Raw genomic sequence first — 16971 nt, 5'->3', positions numbered from 1 at the left:
AGATGCAATCTGCTGACAACAGACAGATTAACAGGGAAACCAAAGTGAATCAAGAGGTGGAGAGAAAACAGATGTCTCTGTTGATATTTACACAGTGCCTAGCTGTGTGTGTGTGTGTGTCTTTGTCTGCATCTACGTGTGTGTATGCATGAGACAGATGCAGAGAGATTGATTGTGTGTATATGTGTGTCAGAGATTGTTTTTATGTGTGTGTGTTTAACTTGCTGATCCTCCTCCTGTCATGCTAAGATTAATGCCTTATGTGTTTTTCATTACAAGGCGCATGTACTGTAAGCTGGTGAAAAATTCTGCGTTCACCGTTCTGTAATAGCTACATAATCACTGCTTTAGGGACATTAGTTATGTTGTGAAGGAGGTATGGAGAATGAACAGTGTGTACACCCCACTGTCACATAACACCAGCTAAACCAAAGTGGCATCTTATTCTGTTGTCGTTAAAGTCAAGCATGGATGGCAAACATAAAGTGATGAGGTGATTAAATATTCTGTCTTTGTTGTTGTCCTATAGCTTGATAGGATCCTAGCTTTGAGTTCTGTCAGAGAAATTCTATAGGAAGAGAGACTGCAGATTCTTTCAAACAACAATTTTATTATAAGATTTGCAAAAATGAAGCAATCAACCATCACCAAGAATGGTTCAGAGTTGAAAGCTTAACAAACATAGTCAGGTCTCTGCTTTAATAGAAAAAGTACAACTTATTTTTTCTATGTGACGGTTTAGCAGATGTGAGGAAACGGGCGGAACATAGTGTAAAAGGTGATTGGTTTGTCTGTGCAGATTAAGATAGCCCGAGGTTGATAGCACAAGGGCTCAACCGTGTAACTGCGTTTTGTCACTGGTCACACTATAATGTGCTCCTTCCTGCAAGGTTCCACACAGCTGACTTCCTGCAGATAGTAAACCCACGGGATGTCGCACCTAAATGGATCTTAGCTATACGCCCAGTCTTATGACTAAGTCACACAAAGACAAGTTTGTATCAGGTTAGAAAAACACTAGCATATAATAAGAGACTGTTCTTTAACTTTTTGAGGAAAGGAGGGCAGTATTGAGTAGCTTGGATGAAAAACATTCCTAAAGTAAAATGCCTGCTACTCAGGTACAAAAGCTAGAATATGCATGTAATTAGTAGATTTGGATTGAAAACACTCTGAAGTTTCTAAAACTGTTTGAATGATGTCTGTGAGTATAACATAACTCATATGGCAGGCAAAAACCTGAGAAAAATCCAACCAGGAAGTGGGAAATCTGAGGTTTGTAGTATTTCAAGTGATTGCCTATCTAATACACAGTGTCTGTGGGGTCATTTTGCACTTCCTAAGGCTTCCACTAGATGTCAACAGTCTTTAGAACCTTGTTCCAGGCTTCTACTGTGAATGGGAAGAGAATAAGAGCTGATTCAGTCGTGTGTCTGGAAAATTGGCATGAGCTCAAACATGCGCACGGCCGTGAGAGCGAGCTGCCTTTCTTTTCAATTCTAAAGACAATGGAATTGTCCGGTTGGAATATTATTACAGATTTATGATAAAAACATCCTAAAGATTGATTCTATACATCGTTTGACATGTTTCTACGAACTGTAATGGAACTATTTTGACTTTTCGTCTGGACTAAACTCACGCGCTTAGTGAATTTGGAGTGCTGGACTAAACGCGCGAACAAAATGGAGGTATTTGGACATAAATATGAACTTTATCGAACAAAACGAACATTTATAGTGGAACTGGGATTCCTGGGAGTGCATTCTGATGAAGATCAAAGGTAAGTGAATATTTATAATGTTATTTGTCACTTCTGTTGACTCCAAAATGGCGGGTATCTGTATGGCTTGTTTTGATATCTGAGCGCTGTACTCAGATTATTGCAAAGTTTGCTTTCGCCGTAAAGCTTTTTTGAAATCTGACACAGCGGTTGCATTAAGGAGAAGTTTATCTATAGTTCTGTGCATAACACTTGTATCTTTTGTCAAAGTTTATGATGAGTATTTCTATACATTTTGGAGGCAAAACATTTCTGAACATTACACGCCAATGTAAAATGGGGTTTTTGGATATAAATATGAACTTTATCGAGCAAAACATACATATATTGTGTAACATGATGTCCTATGAGTGCCATCTGATGAAGATCATCAAAGGTTAGGGATTCATTTTAGCTGTATTTCTGTTTTTTGTGACGCCTCTCCTTGCTTGGAAAATGGCTGTGTGGTTTTTCTTGTCTAGGTGCTGTCCTAACATAATCTAATGCTATGCTTTCACCGTAAAGCCTTTTTTAAATCAGACAATGTGGTTGTATTAACGAGAAGATTATCTTTAAAATGTTGTATAATACTTGTATGTGTGAGAAATTTGATTTATGAGATTTCTGTTGTTTTGAATTTGGCGCTCTGCTATTTCACTGGCTGTTGGCGAGGTGGGACGCTACCTTCCCATATGTCCTAGAGAGGTTTTAAGCAGTAAAACACAGGATAGCATGACTAATTACGTAATTTTCCACAACAGTTCTCAATCCGTGTAGCTATAGGAGCTATAGGAGATGCTTAAAGGATGAATAAATTATTTCAGAAGCTTGCAGATTCATTACTTACCAACAACAGCTGAAAATCCCAATAAAACTACATCAATTTTTGAAGTTAACTTTCCTTGCTTTGTCTAACACTATCATGAATCTAGCAAATACGTTTTGTATGTCAAAGTGCGGTATTTATTTAGTTTCATAGCACAAACGTTTGCTAGTAAGCTTCCCAAACTGGCTTTAGCTGGGGCCTGCCCGGGCAAGTGCAGGGGGTTTGCCTAGCAACACGAGCCTCGGAGGGAGGCAACATCTGCAACAAATTCCCATGATTCAATGCTAGGTTCGGACCAAATAGCTAGAGCGACGGGTAAAATGGCTTTGAAAAAATATGATTTCAGCTAATAGGGAGGAGTATCTACGAAATAACTAGATTATGGCATTCACCAATAATAAACTATTTACAGTTGAAGTGAGAAGTTTACATTCACTTAGGTTGGAGTCACTAAAACTCGTTTTTCAACCACTCCACAAATTTCTTGTTAACAAACTATAGTTTTGGCAAGTCGGTTAGGACATCTACTTTGTGCATGACACAAGTAATTATTTACAGACAGATTATTTCACTTATAATTCACTGTATCACAATTCCAGTGGGTCAGAAGTTTACATACACAAAGTTGACTGTGCCTTTATTAAACAGCTTGGAAAATTCCAGAAAATTATGTCATGGCTTTAGAAGCTTCTAATTGACATCATTTGAGTCAATCGGAGGTGTACTTGTGGATGTATTTCAAGGCCTACCTTCAAACTCAGTGCCTCTTTGCTTGACATCTTGGGAAAATCAAAAGAAATCAGCCAAGACCTCAGAAAAAGAATTGTAGACCTCCACAAGTCTGGTTCATCCTTGGGAGCAATTTCCAAACCCCTGAAGGTACCATGTTCATCTGTACAAACAATAGTACGCTATAAACACCATGGGACCACGCAGCCGTCATACCGCTCAGGAAGGAGACGCGTTCTGTCTCCTAGAGATGAACGTACTTTGGTGCAAAAAGTGCAAATCAATCCCAGTACAACAGCAAAGGACCTTGTGAAGATGCTGGAGGAAACAGGTACAAAAGTATCTATATCCACAGTTAAACGAGTCCTATATTGACAAACCTGAAAGGCCGCTCAGCAAGGAAGAAGCCACAGGTCCAAAACCGCCATAAAAAAGCCAGACTACAGTTTGCAACTGCACATGGGGACAAAGATTGTACTTTTTGGAGAAATGTCCTCTGGTCTGATGAAACAAAATTGAACTGTTTGGCCATAATGACCATCGTTATGTTTGGAGGGAAAAGGGGGAGGCTTGCAAGCCGAAGAACACCATCCCAACCGTGAAGCACGGGGGTGGCAGAATCATGTTGTGGGGGTGCTTTGCTGCAGGAGGGACTGGTGCACTTCACAAAATAGATGGCATCATGAGGCAGGAAAATGATGTGGATATACTGAAACATCTCTAGACATCAGTCAGGAAGTTAAAGCTTGGTCGCAAATGGGTCTTCCAAATGGACAATGACCCCAAGCATACTTCCAAAGTTGTGGCAAAATGGCTTAAGGACAATAAAGTTAAGGTATTGGAGTGGCCATCACAAAGCCCCAGAGGTGTGGACTCGAGTCACATGACTTGGACTCGAGTCAGACTCGAGTCACAAATATGATGACTTGCAACTCGACTTTGACTTTAACACCAATGACTCATGACTTGACTTGGACTTGAGCCTTTTGACTCGACCTGACTTGATACCCTCCCCAAGCCCAAATATTACAAATTATGCTATTAAAAAAAGTGTGCAGTTTATCTACTCTTCATTTAAAGGATTATAGTTTGAATCGGACAGCAGCCAATCAAATTGTGCCAGCTGAGAAAAAGTTGTGCATGGCAGTGCAGAGGAACGTCGGCAGGGTGAATTCAGATGGAGCCCTTGGAAAGATGATACCCCAAATTATTATTTTCGGATGTAAAGACGACGCTGTATTAACAAAAAACGGATTGCAACTTGCAAAACATGCGGGAAGAAAATTACAGACAGAGGCGCAATAATTTACAACTTTGTTCGACATTTGAAGCTGCACAAGGAACGGTGAGTCGTGGCTAATATAGCCGGCAGCTATATATTTTATTACTTTACTAGTGTATCGTGTAGGCTAACGTAACGTTAAATCAATGAGCCTCCACACAGTCAGTCAGTGTGGGAACGTGATCATTGCACCCAAGATTGAGCTATAACTGGCTAGGCAGTTGGTAGCCTAAATCCTGCCTGATGTTACTGCTGTTCCTAAAACCATTGACATTCGTTAGCCTACTGTAACCACACAGAGTCTGTGTGTGTGTGTGTGTGTGTGTGTGTGTGTGTGTGTGTGTGTGTGTGGTGTTAAGGTTGGGCGACTTTGTACAAGCCTACATTGCCCGATTGCGCCCTATAGCAATCCTCGATAGTCGATCACTATTGGGAACTTGATTCTTGACTTGAGACTTGACTCAGACTTGCTTGTCTTGACTTGGGACTTGACTTGGGACTTGAGTGCTAAGACTTGAGACTTACTTGTGACTTGTAAAACAATGACTTGGTCCCAACTCTGCAAAGCCCTGACCTCAATCCTATAGAAAATCTATGGGCAGAACTGAAAAATTGTGTGTGAGCAAGGAGGCCTACAAACCTGACTCAGTTACACCAGCTCTGTCAGGAGGAATGGGCCAAAATTCACCCAACTTATTGTGGGAAGCTTGTTGAAGGCTACCCAAAACATTTGACCCAAGTTAAACAATTTAAAGGCAATGCTACCAAATACTAATTGAATGTATGTAAACTTCTGGCCCTCTGGGAATGTGATGAAAGAAATAAAAGCTGAAATAAATCACTATACTAATAATCTGACATTTCACATTCTTAAAATAAAGTGGTGATCCTAACTGACCTAACACAGGGAATTTTTACTAGGATTAAATGTCAGGAATTATGAAACTGAGTTTAAATGTATGGTGTATGTAAACTTCCGACCTCAACTGTACATGTAATAGGTACATTTGTGGACATAAGTCTAATTTACACAACATTTAATGCTGCAGACATTTTTGGTACCCTTTCCCAGATCGGTGCCTCGAAGCAATCCTGTCTCTGAGTTCTACGGACTATTCCTTTGACCTCATGGTCTGACATGCACTGTCAACTGTGGGACCTTATATAGACAGGTGTTTGCCTTTCCAAATCATGTCCAGTCAATTGAATTTACCACAGGTGGACTCAAATCAAATCAAATGTTATTAGTCACATGCGCTGAATACAACCTTACAATGAAATGCTTACTTACGAGCCCCTAACCAACAGCTTATAGAGTTATCAAAAGTATGATCTGTAATTCAACATGCTCATAGTCTTTCAAATAGCAACCAGCACCACCAGTACATGTAAACCAGCTTCTCTGAGATCACTGTGACACATAGGGACAGATTTGCTATTTTTCTCCAGGTGAAAAAATGTACACCTGTGTTTCCCAGAGGATATTTACCATAGAGACCAGAACAAAAAGGCAACAGTAAGGGCAAAGAGGATGGTTAAGACATTTCAAGGAACATTTTAAATGAATACTGTTACATGCTTTGCTTTAGCTTTCTGTTTGGTGTTTTATGACTGGATTTTTTTTTTGCCTGGTGCAAAATGCTTAGTTAGTGAACCTGTCCCATAGAGAGGCATTCAAAGGCCGGTAGAGAGACGGTAGTACCCAGAGAGGGAGATCAGAGGAGGGTCTATGCAGTGAGGAGTGGCGTGGTATCTCCCTGGAGAGAATAGTCAGAGAGAAGCTACTGAGAGTGGTTGTTCCCAGGAGACATCAGTCAGTTACAGGAGGTCTCTCTGACATTTTACTCTCCACAGCGTGACAGCGACACCTGTGTGTGTGTGTGTGTGTGTGTGTGTGTGTGTGTGTGTGTGTGTGTGTGTGTGTGTGTGTGTGTGTGTGTGTGTGTGTGTGTGTGTGTGCCTGCATGCGTCCGTGCACACGTAGGGATGTGTGGGTGACTACAAGTGCCTTTGTATAGGTATATATATCGGTGTTTACCGCTGCGTATCGGTGTTTACCGCTGCGTGGGCTGCATATCGATGTTTACCGCTGCGTATCGGTGTTTACCGCTGTGTGGGCCGCGTATCAGTGTTTACCACTGCGTGGGCTGCATATCGGTGTTTACCACTGCGTGGGCTGCATATCGGTGTTTACCACTGCGTATCGGTGTTTACCACTGCGTGGGCTGCATATCGGTGTTTACCGCTGTGTGGGCCGCGTATCGGTGTTTACCACTGCGTGGGCTGCATATCGGTGTTTACCACTGCGTGGGCCGCATATCGGTGTTTACCGCTGTGTGGGCCGCATATCGGTGTTTACCGCTGTGTGGGCCGCATATCGGTGTTTACCGCTGTGTGGGCCACATATCGGTGTTTACCGCTGTGTGGGCCGCGTATCAGTGTTTACCACTGCGTATCGGTGTTTACCACTGCGTGGGCCGCGTATCGGTGTTTACCACTGCGTGGGCCGCGTATCGGTGTTTACCACTGCGTGGGCTGCGTATCGGTGTTTACCGCTGCGTGGGCTGCGTATCGGTGTTTACCGCTGCGTGGGCCGCGTATCGGTGTTTACCGCTGTGTGGGCCACATATCGGTGTTTACCGCTGCGTGGGCTGCATATCGGTGTTTACCGCTGCGTGGGCTGCGTATCGGTGTTTACCACTGCGTGGGCCGCGTATCAGTGTTTACCGACAGCGAGCGACCTAATGCGGTCTTACTCACACTGATTAAAGGAAACAACATTTTAAATGATGCCTCATGTTTGTGAGCATGAAAGGCTTCCTGGGTGTGCGAGGCATCAGGGAAGGAGTTAGCCATGCCTGACTGCCTTGTGCGCTGACTAGAGAGGTTGTTCAAGGCTCACTGGTAAATCAGCAGCATGAGATTGCATTACTTGAATGATAAACCCCTCAGAGCACTCTGGAGACATCTACAAACACACTGTTTGACAGTTATCTCCCTCCATATAGTTGATTTAATAGAATGAAGTTTCCCTCAACTTCTGATCTAAAGCCAGTTTGGAGTTGAATTGGGAGTTGAAAGCTGATCCTAGCTCTGTGCGTGGGGGATTCTATCCAATCATCTACAGTGTTGCAGTACTACTATTTGACAGCTATCTCCCTCCACAATAGATCTCAACCATGTACGCTGCAATTGCCCCTCAAACATCTAATCCAAGGTCAGTTTCGCAGTGTACCCCCTGATAGTTACAACTCACAGTTGGGGAGTTAAAAGCTGATTCAAGATCAGAGCGTGGGGCCAACTTCTCCCTGGAAGTATCTCAACACTAGACACTTGCCAGGGGGGAACATAACACTATTATTATAAGAGCTGAGCTGGGTCAATTTCCTTTCGATTGGCTGGCGCTTGACTGACTGCTGGGCTGGATTTGACAGGCTTTGGTTCTTCCCCCAGGGAGGTTTTGGAATAAGTTAGTGTTTTGGGCTTAATGAAAAAGTTGTGTGATGGTCCCCTGACTCAGCGCTCGTAAATCCATGTCCCCTTAATGAGCGACTCCTTACAGTTAAACTTCATTAATTATCCTGAGAACAAATTAACAAGAGAGAAGCGGGATGAATCTGAATTAAGTTTAATGTGTATTTCATTACTGAGATTGGTTGGGAGACTTCCAAACATGCGTTGTTGGGTTTGGGCTTTATGATAACCATAAATAAATTGTTAATTTAAGAAATATCATCCACATGGGTTTGTTTGTTACAGTATTATATCTTATTGAATCCAATGAAGTATGTGTGAAGGTGATTATCAATGTGCTTAAATACCAACTAGATCTACACAACTCATTGGTGGGTTTAACTCAATGCTAACGTCATGTCCCTATATCTTACAGATCTGTGATAAGGAGTGGCACTACTACGTGATCAACGTGGAGTTTCCTGCCGTGACGCTCTTTGTGGATGGCGTGACCTACGAACCCTACCTGGTGACGGACGATTGGCCCATCCATCCCTCGTCAATCGACACTCAGCTGACAGTGGGTGCCTGCTGGCAAGGTCATTATAGACTCTTATATACTGTCCTGTGTTCATTCCAACTCCTTGAAACTCTGAGGCTGTCCTAATATGGGCACCGTACCAGAATAACAATATTTTGTACTGTAAAATAAAGGGAGGGGAGGGAGTTTCTCTTGGATTCAGACATGCTATCTCAGAGCACACAAAGAATGCAGAGATTTTCAATATCCCAGAAACCCCTGCATATTGGGTTTGATTGAAAAGGGCCCTATGTATGTTTCATATCATGTTTCAGCCATTTCCCTGAGCATTACCATTGGGGTGTCTTTGTGCAGTTTGAAGGAAGTTGCTAACTAGCTTTATCTCGGTTGCTAACTAGCATTAGCGCATGCTAGCTGTTACCATTAGGGGTGACCCCATTTAGTTGACTGGTCGATAGGCTGTTGGTCGACTGAGATTTCTTCAGTTGAGCAGTGGCAAAAATTGTTCAGGGTGTACAAGACACCTGTCTGATTCGCGCCTGTCTGAGTGGACTGATCCATTGTGGAGGCCATGGGGATGGCACAGTCCATCACTCTAAGACATGTGCTACTTTAATTGTACAGTATATGGTTATATTATGGTAAGAACAACGCTTTTTCCCACGTTGGATAGTGGTCGTTGTCCGCAGCACTGTTGAATTGGCGCCTTTTCCTAGACCATGTTGCTATGTGCATAATAGTTAACCAGCATATTGGTGTTGGGAACAATGCGGCGGAGGCAGCAGCAGAGTTAGGAAATGAGAAAACAGCCCTTGACTTAATTGTCTAAGAAAAATGAGGATAATGGAAACCCCAACTCAATTAGGCCTATAATCAATAGCCTAACTGTTAAATGTGCCTGGCTTTATAAATTATCCATGTATATCTACAGAAATAAGACAGATCCTGCTTCTGTTTGAGTGTTTGTTTAATAGCCTACTGATTCTGTGAGCACTAAGCCTCACGCAACCACGACATGTCGGATAAACAATTTCCCAAATTCATCTGCTTTTAATTTTTGCAACAGCCTCTTTGTTATTACTTATAGTTTATTTAGTGTTGTTTTCACTGTTCCAAATTGTCTGAAAAATCAAATGTATAATAATCTCCTTCTTATTGTAATTATTACTATTATGATCCTCATTATTATAATAATATGTCATGTCGTTATCATTTGTGAGGTTAATATAGCAGCCTTGTATAACCACAATCAAGCTGTAGGCATCCTGTTTAGTCTTAATAACATAACTTACTTAGGCCTATATTTCTACAGACTACAGGAAAAGGCAGGCTGAACAGGCCCCCATTAATATCGACGGGGCTTTAGAGGAGCGGGTCAAGAGTTTCAAGTTCAATCAATCAAATGTATTTATAAAGCCCTTCTTACATCAGCTGATGTCACAAAGTGCTGTACAGAAACTCCCTAGAAAGGCCAGAACCTAGGAAGAAACCTAGAGAGGAAGCAAGGCTATGAGGGGTGGCCAGTCCTCTTCTGGCTGTGCCAGGTGGAGATTATAACAGAACATGGCCAAGATGTTCAAATGTTCAGTGATGACACCACATACACATAAACTATTGCAGCATAAATACTGGAGGCTGAGACAGGAGGGATTGGGAGACACTGTGGCCCCGTCCGACGATACCCCCAGACAGGGCCAAACAGGCAGGATATAACCCCACCCACTTTGCCAAGGCACAGCTCCCACACCACTTGAGGGATATCTCCAACCATCAACTTACCATCCTGAGACAAGGCCGAGTATAGCCCACGAAGATCTCCCCCACGGCACAACCCAAGGGGGGGTGCCAACCTGGACAGGAAGATCACATCAGTGACTCAACCCACTAAGTGACGCACCCCTCCTAGGAACGGCATGGAAGAGCACCAGTAAGCCAGTGACTCAGCCCCTGTAATAGGGTTTGAGGCAGAGAAACCCAGTGGAGACAGGGGAACCAGCCAGGCAGAGACAGCAAGGGCGGTTCGTTGCTCCAGTGCCTTTCCTTTCACCTTCACACTCCTGGGCCAGACTACACTCAATCATTGGACCTACTGAAGAGATGAGTCTTCAATAAAGACTTAAAGGTTGAGACCGAGTCTGCGTCTCTCACATGGGTAGGCAGACCATTCCAAAAAAATGGAGCTCTATAGGAGAAAGCCCTGCCTCCAGCTGTTTGCTTAGAAATTCTAGGGACAATAAGGAGGCTTGCGTCTTGTGACCGTAGCGTACGTGTAGGTATGTACGGCAGGACCAAATCTGAAAGATAGGTAGGAGCAAGCCCATGTAATGCTTTGTAGGTTAGCAGTAAAACCTTGAAATCAGCTCTTGCCTTAACAGGAAGCCAGTGTAGAGAGGCTAGCACTGGAGTAATATGATCAAATGTTTTGGTTCCAGTCAAGATTCTAGCAGCCGTGTTTAGCACTAACTTAAGTTTTTTTATTGCTTTATCCGGGTAGCCGGAAAGTAGAGCATTGCAGTAGTCTAACCTAGAAGTGACAAAAACATGGATACATTTTTATGCATCATTTTTTACTTTTGCAATGTTATGTAGATGGGAAAAAGCTGTCCTTGAAACAGTCTTGATATGTTCGTCAAAAGAGATATCAGGGTCGAGAGTAACCCGAGGTCCTTCACAGTTTAATTTGAGACAACTGTACAACCTTCAAGATGAATTGTCAGATTCAACAGAAGATCTCTTTGTTTCTTGGGATCTAGAACTAGCATCTCTGTTTTGTCCAAGTTCAAAAGTATAACATTTGCAGCCATCCACTTCCACAGACTTCCAGGGAGGGCAATTTTGGGGCTTCACCATGTTTCATCAAAATGTACAGCTGTGTGTCGTCTGCATAGCAGTGAAAGTTAACATTATGTTTCCGAATGACATCACCAAGAGGTAAAATATATAGTGAAAACAATAGTGGTCCTAAAACGGAGCCTTGAGGAACACCGACATTTAGAGTTGATTTGTCAGAGGAGAAACCATCCACAGAGACAAACTGATATCTTTCAGACAGAAAGTTCCTTGGTGTCCACATCACCAACGAACTATCATGGTCCAAACATACCAAGAGTGTCGTGAAGAGGGCACGACAAAACCTTTTCCCCCTCAGGAGACTTAAAAATGTGGCATCCCCAGGAGGTTATACAGCTGCACCATCGAGAGCATCCTGACCGGTTGCATCACCGCCTGTTATGGCAACTGCTCTGTAAGGCGCTACAGAGGGTAGTGCGAATGGCCCAGTACATCACTGGGGCCAAGCTTCCTGCCATCCAGGACCTACAGTGGGGGGAAAAAGTATTTGATCCCCTGCTGATTTTGTATGTTTGCCCACTGACAAAGAAATGATCAGTCTATCATTTTAATGGTAGGTTTATTTGAACAGTGAGAGACAGAATAACAACAAAAATATAGAGAAAAAAGCATGTCAAAAATGTTATAAATTGATTTGCCTTTTAATGAGGGAAATAAGTATTTGACCCCCTCTCAATCAGAAAGATTTCTGGCTCCCAGGTGTCTTTTATACAGGTAACGAGCTGAGATTAGGAGCACACTCTTAAAGGGAGTGCTCCTAACCGCAGCTTGTTACCTGTATAAAAGACACCTGTCCACAGAAGCAAGCAATCAATCAGATTCCAAACTCTCCACCATGGCCAAGACCAAAGAGCTCTCCAAGGATGTCAGGGACAAGATTGTAGACCTACACAAGGCTGGAATGGGCTACAAGACCATCGCTAAGCAGTTTGGTGAGAAGGTGACAACATTTGGTGCGATTATTCGCAAATGGAAGAAACACAAAAGAACTGTCAATATCCCTCGGCCTGGGGCTCCATGCAAGGTCTCACCTCGTGGAGTTGCAATGATCATGAGAACGGTGAGGAATCAGCCCAGAACTACACGGGAGGATCTTGTCAATGATCTCAAGGCAGCTGGGACCATAGTCACCAAGAAAATAATTGGTAACACACTACGCCGTGAAGGACTGAAATCCTGCAGCGTCCACAAGGTCCCCCTGCTCAAGAAAGCACATATACATGCCCGTCTGAAGTTTGCCAATGAACATCTGAATGATTCAGAGGACAACTGGTGAAAGTGTTGTGGTCAGATGAGACCAAAATGCAGCTCTTTGGCATCAACTCAACTCACCGTGTTTGGAGGAGGAGGAATGCTGCCTATGACCCCAAGAACACCATCTCCACCGTCAAACGTGGAGGTGGAAATATTATGCTTTGGGGGTGTTTTTCTGCTAAGGGGACAGGACAACTTCACCGCATCATTTGACGGGGCCATGTACTGTCAAATCTTGGGTGAGAACCTCCTTCCCTCAGCCAGGGCATTGAAAATGGGTCGTGGATGGGTATTCCAGCATGACAATGACCCAAAACACACGGCCAAGGCAACAAAGGAGTGGCTCAAGAAGAAGCACATTAAGGTCCTGGAGTGGCCTAGCCAGTCTCCAGACCTTAATCCCTTAGAAAATCTGTGGAGGGAGCTGAAGGTTCGAGTTGCCAAACGTCAGCCTTGAAACCTTAATGACTTGGAGAAGATCTGCAAAGAGGAGTGGGACAAAATCCCTCCTGAGATGTGTGCAAACCTGGTGGCCAACTACAAGAAACGTCTGACCTCTGTGATTGCCAACAAGGGTTTTGCCAACAAGTACTAAGTCATGTTTTGCAGAGGGTTCAAATACTTATTTCCCTCATTAAAATGCAAATCAATTTATAACATTTTTGACATGTGTTTTTCTGGATTTTTTTGATGTTATTCTGTCTCTCACTGTTCATATAAACCTACCATTAAAATTATAGACTGATCATTTCTTTGTAAGTGGGCAAACGTACAAAATCAGCAGGGGATCAAATACTTTTTTCCCCCACTGTATATAATAGGCGGTGTCAGAGGAAAGCCCATAAAATTGTCAGAGACTCCTGTCACCCAAGTTATAGATTGTTTTCTCTGCTACCGCACGGAGCGCCAAGTCTAGGACCAAAAGGCTCTTCAACGTCTTCTATCCCCAAGCCAGAAGACTGCTGAACAATTAATAAAATCGCCACCGGACAATTTACATTGACCCCCCCTCCCTTTTGTACACTGCTGTTACTCTGTGTTTATTATCTATGCATATTCACTTCACCCCCACATACAAATTACCTCAACTAACCTGTACCCCCGCACACTGACTCGGTACCGGTGCCCCCTGTATATATCCTCGTTATTGTTATTCTTATTGTGTTACTTTTTATTCAAATTTTTTATTTTAGTCTACTTAGTCAATATTTTCTTAACTCTTCTTGAACTGCACTGTTGGTTAAGGGCTTGTAAGTAAGCATTTCACAGTAAAGTCTACACTTGTTGTATTCGGCGCATGTGACAAATAAAGTTTGATTTGATTTCAATACCTATATGCTGTAGGCTGCTGTATCAATCATTCATTCATTAATGTCATCACAGAGCATACAAGTCATTCTGTCACGTCCTGACCAGCAGAGGGAGCAATTGTATTATAATTTGGTCAGGACGTGGCAGAAGGGTATTTGTTTCGTATGGTTGGGGTTGTGTGTATTATTAAAGGGGTGTTTGGTTTATGTAGTCTGGGGTTTGAGTACATGTTCTAGTGTTGGTTTTCTATGGTTTTCTAGTCTGTCTATTTCTGTGTGGTTCGTGTGGCTCCCGATCAGGAACAGCTGTACGTCGTTGTTCCTGATTGGGAGTCATATATTAGATGCTTGTTTTCACCTGGGGATTTTGTGGGTAGTTGTCTTTAGCACTGCTGTCATTATTATAGCCTGTTAAACTGTCTGTCGTTCTTCGTTTTTGTTGTTTTTGGTGTTCACTTTATTTAATAAATAATCAAGATGAGCATCCCCATTCCTGCTGCGTTTTGGTCATTACAACCCAACGACACCCATGACACATTCATAATTTGAAATGCAATCAAGGATCTTAGTTTTAAAATAAAATAACAAAGCAACCTTTGAATAATTAGCGTAAACAAGAAATAAACCGTTCCATTTCGGAAATTGCATTCACAGATTAATGTGACTGTTTTTAGTCTTTGCTGTAATAAAGGCTTTTCAATAAATAAATAAATAAATAAAAATAAAACTACAACAGACTCTCTGGTATGCTTATAATTTATTTAATGTTTTCATTGTTCCAAACGGTCAGAATAATTATATTGTAATCTAACAGCACCTGTTTGTTACATATAATATGCACACAGATCTTCTCACCTTCTTTTTCTTGATCTCCAGTATTTTGTCACAACTAGTAAAATGTATTCCACAAATCGACTACCCCTTTACCTCCTGAGCAACCAGTAAACAAACATTCCCCCGTTTCAAGTTTGTCACGTCCTCTGCATCCATTTTGCTATCACGTGTTAAGAGTTTGTTATAACCAATTTATTGATGTGATTATGATATGCTATAGCTCAGGCTCTATTGGTCACGTGCATGCGATGCATACATGTGTCCCGTAAAGAGAGCAAGGGTTGAGGGAAAACAAATGGGTTGATTTGATTAACACACAGAATGTGTATATAAATGGAAAAATACACGTTTGGTCAAATTGGTCAACCTAGTTACCATAGACTTCCAGTCATTGCACTAACGCTAGTTAGCATTGGCTCGTGAAACAACCTCTAACATCGAGTCATTCTTTTTCAAATCAAAGAGGCTCAACCTTGGAGACATCAAACAGGAAACACAGGCTGTCTATTCCAGCCGCTTGAAAAGAGGAGGCTAATGATCCCATTGGAACGAAGAAGCACTACTTACCATAGCTTTTATGATTCAAAATAATAATGATGTAAATGTGTTTGCTGGGGGGAGCAGGTCCAGGAGATGGATACAGCTAAATCACGAGCCCCACTTGAGGCATCGAGGTCCAACGTCAATGGCATTTTCGTGTCATTTGAATTTATTTTAATCTGGCTCCTGATTGCAATTTTCTCTTTTCTCTTGTTCCCTCTCTCTTTCCATGAATCTGTGATTGTGTGAGAAAGCCCTGCAGAAGGGATTAAGACAGTCTGAATGGAAGACAAGTTCTTTGGCTATTACAACCCAGTGAAGCTGCTTTAAGCTTCACTAAGCCGCAACTGATAACTTTGCAGACCGTTAGTGAACAGGATTGCCTTTCTAAGTACCCACCACCCTGCACACAATCAACAACGTAATGAAGAGACACGCAGAACGAAAGGCCCCAGACATAATTTTAGCTCCCCCAAATCGAAACAAGATGTGTGACTTGAGACTAGAACGACAGAGTTTATTAGATTTTTTCACCCATTTTCGTTGGGGAAACGTTTATGGAGATTGCTTTGAACGGTGCTTTTCAGCAGAGTAGACAAGCAATGTATGCCATGTAATTACTATACTTCCCTACTAGGGAAGTATAGTGCAGAGCAACTTTTGCTGGCCTTAGGCCTACTGTCATGTTCTGCCTCTTCTTAACCATAATCTTGAACCTACTCTCTTTTCGTAATAGAGCAAAGTCAAACTGTTGATTTAAACTTAATTGCCATCTTTCTCACTGCAGGTTTAAATACTATACTGCCAGATGTGCAGAAATGGCATATGCTAGCATACTGAGGCCTACACATTGAACGTGTTCAAATGATCCTCTTTTGGTAGGACGATACTGAAATGAGCCCAAAATATGCTCCCTCAATCTGTCCTTCGGTGCCACAACAGTTAATTGATAACGCCATAATAATACAAAAATCAGAAGCAGTAAGTCTGGAGCCGATGCAGGTGGCGAGACCCGGCTCTGGGGCCGTTAGCACGTTACTATAGCGACTAGCAAACTGCCAGTTCCATCTGCCAGTGGATCAAAGAGGAAACGCACACACACTCATCTGAATAAGACAACGGCAGCGTTTCACAGGTCTCATGTCCCTGACGCTCTGAGCCCAAATCTACCTCACATTGGACATGTTTTTATTTTGTTGTTTTGACAGTCGCTTTAAAAAAGAAGTGGGGAGAGCAGATGGGAGCTGGCAAACAAAACTGTCTGGCATTTCCGTAGTCACGCGATCAGCTTTATTTTACAGTACTGTTTGGCTTGGTATTTACCTGATGTTTAGGAAAGGTGGTAACAAAGGTCACCCTCTGTTAGCCTTTATTGAAACCTTTATTTATAAAGGTTAGTCTTGTTGAAAGGTTAGTTATGTAGGTTCAAATCTTTTCTTAAAGTGTAATTTCTAACTTAGACCGAGTAAATAAAGCGTAAAGGACTGTATAATAAAGAATTACCAAAGCATATTCTTATATTATAATAGAGGCCAGGACAATATTGCTTTCACCTGCGCTGTAGTTTCAGATCAGAGCAGATGAAGGAGA

At 42.4% G+C, this 16971-nt stretch overlaps 1 protein-coding gene across 1 annotated transcript in view; it reads left to right on the top strand.

Annotated features, from left to right (window-relative positions):
• Positions 1-16971, top strand: part of LOC106599045 (calsyntenin-2) — a 284039-nt gene that overhangs the window by 248702 nt on the left and 18366 nt on the right. The window contains exon 9 of the mRNA XM_014190100.2: positions 8489-8651. Coding sequence (XP_014045575.1) covers positions 8489-8651 — 163 coding nt within the window. The remainder of the gene's footprint in view (positions 1-8488; positions 8652-16971) is intronic.

Source organism: Salmo salar, chromosome ssa03, assembly GCF_905237065.1.
Source record: "Salmo salar chromosome ssa03, Ssal_v3.1, whole genome shotgun sequence".
NCBI lineage: Eukaryota > Metazoa > Chordata > Actinopteri > Salmoniformes > Salmonidae > Salmo > Salmo salar.
The sequence above is the reverse complement of the archived record's forward strand: the minus strand, read 5'-3'. Positions and strand labels throughout refer to the sequence as shown.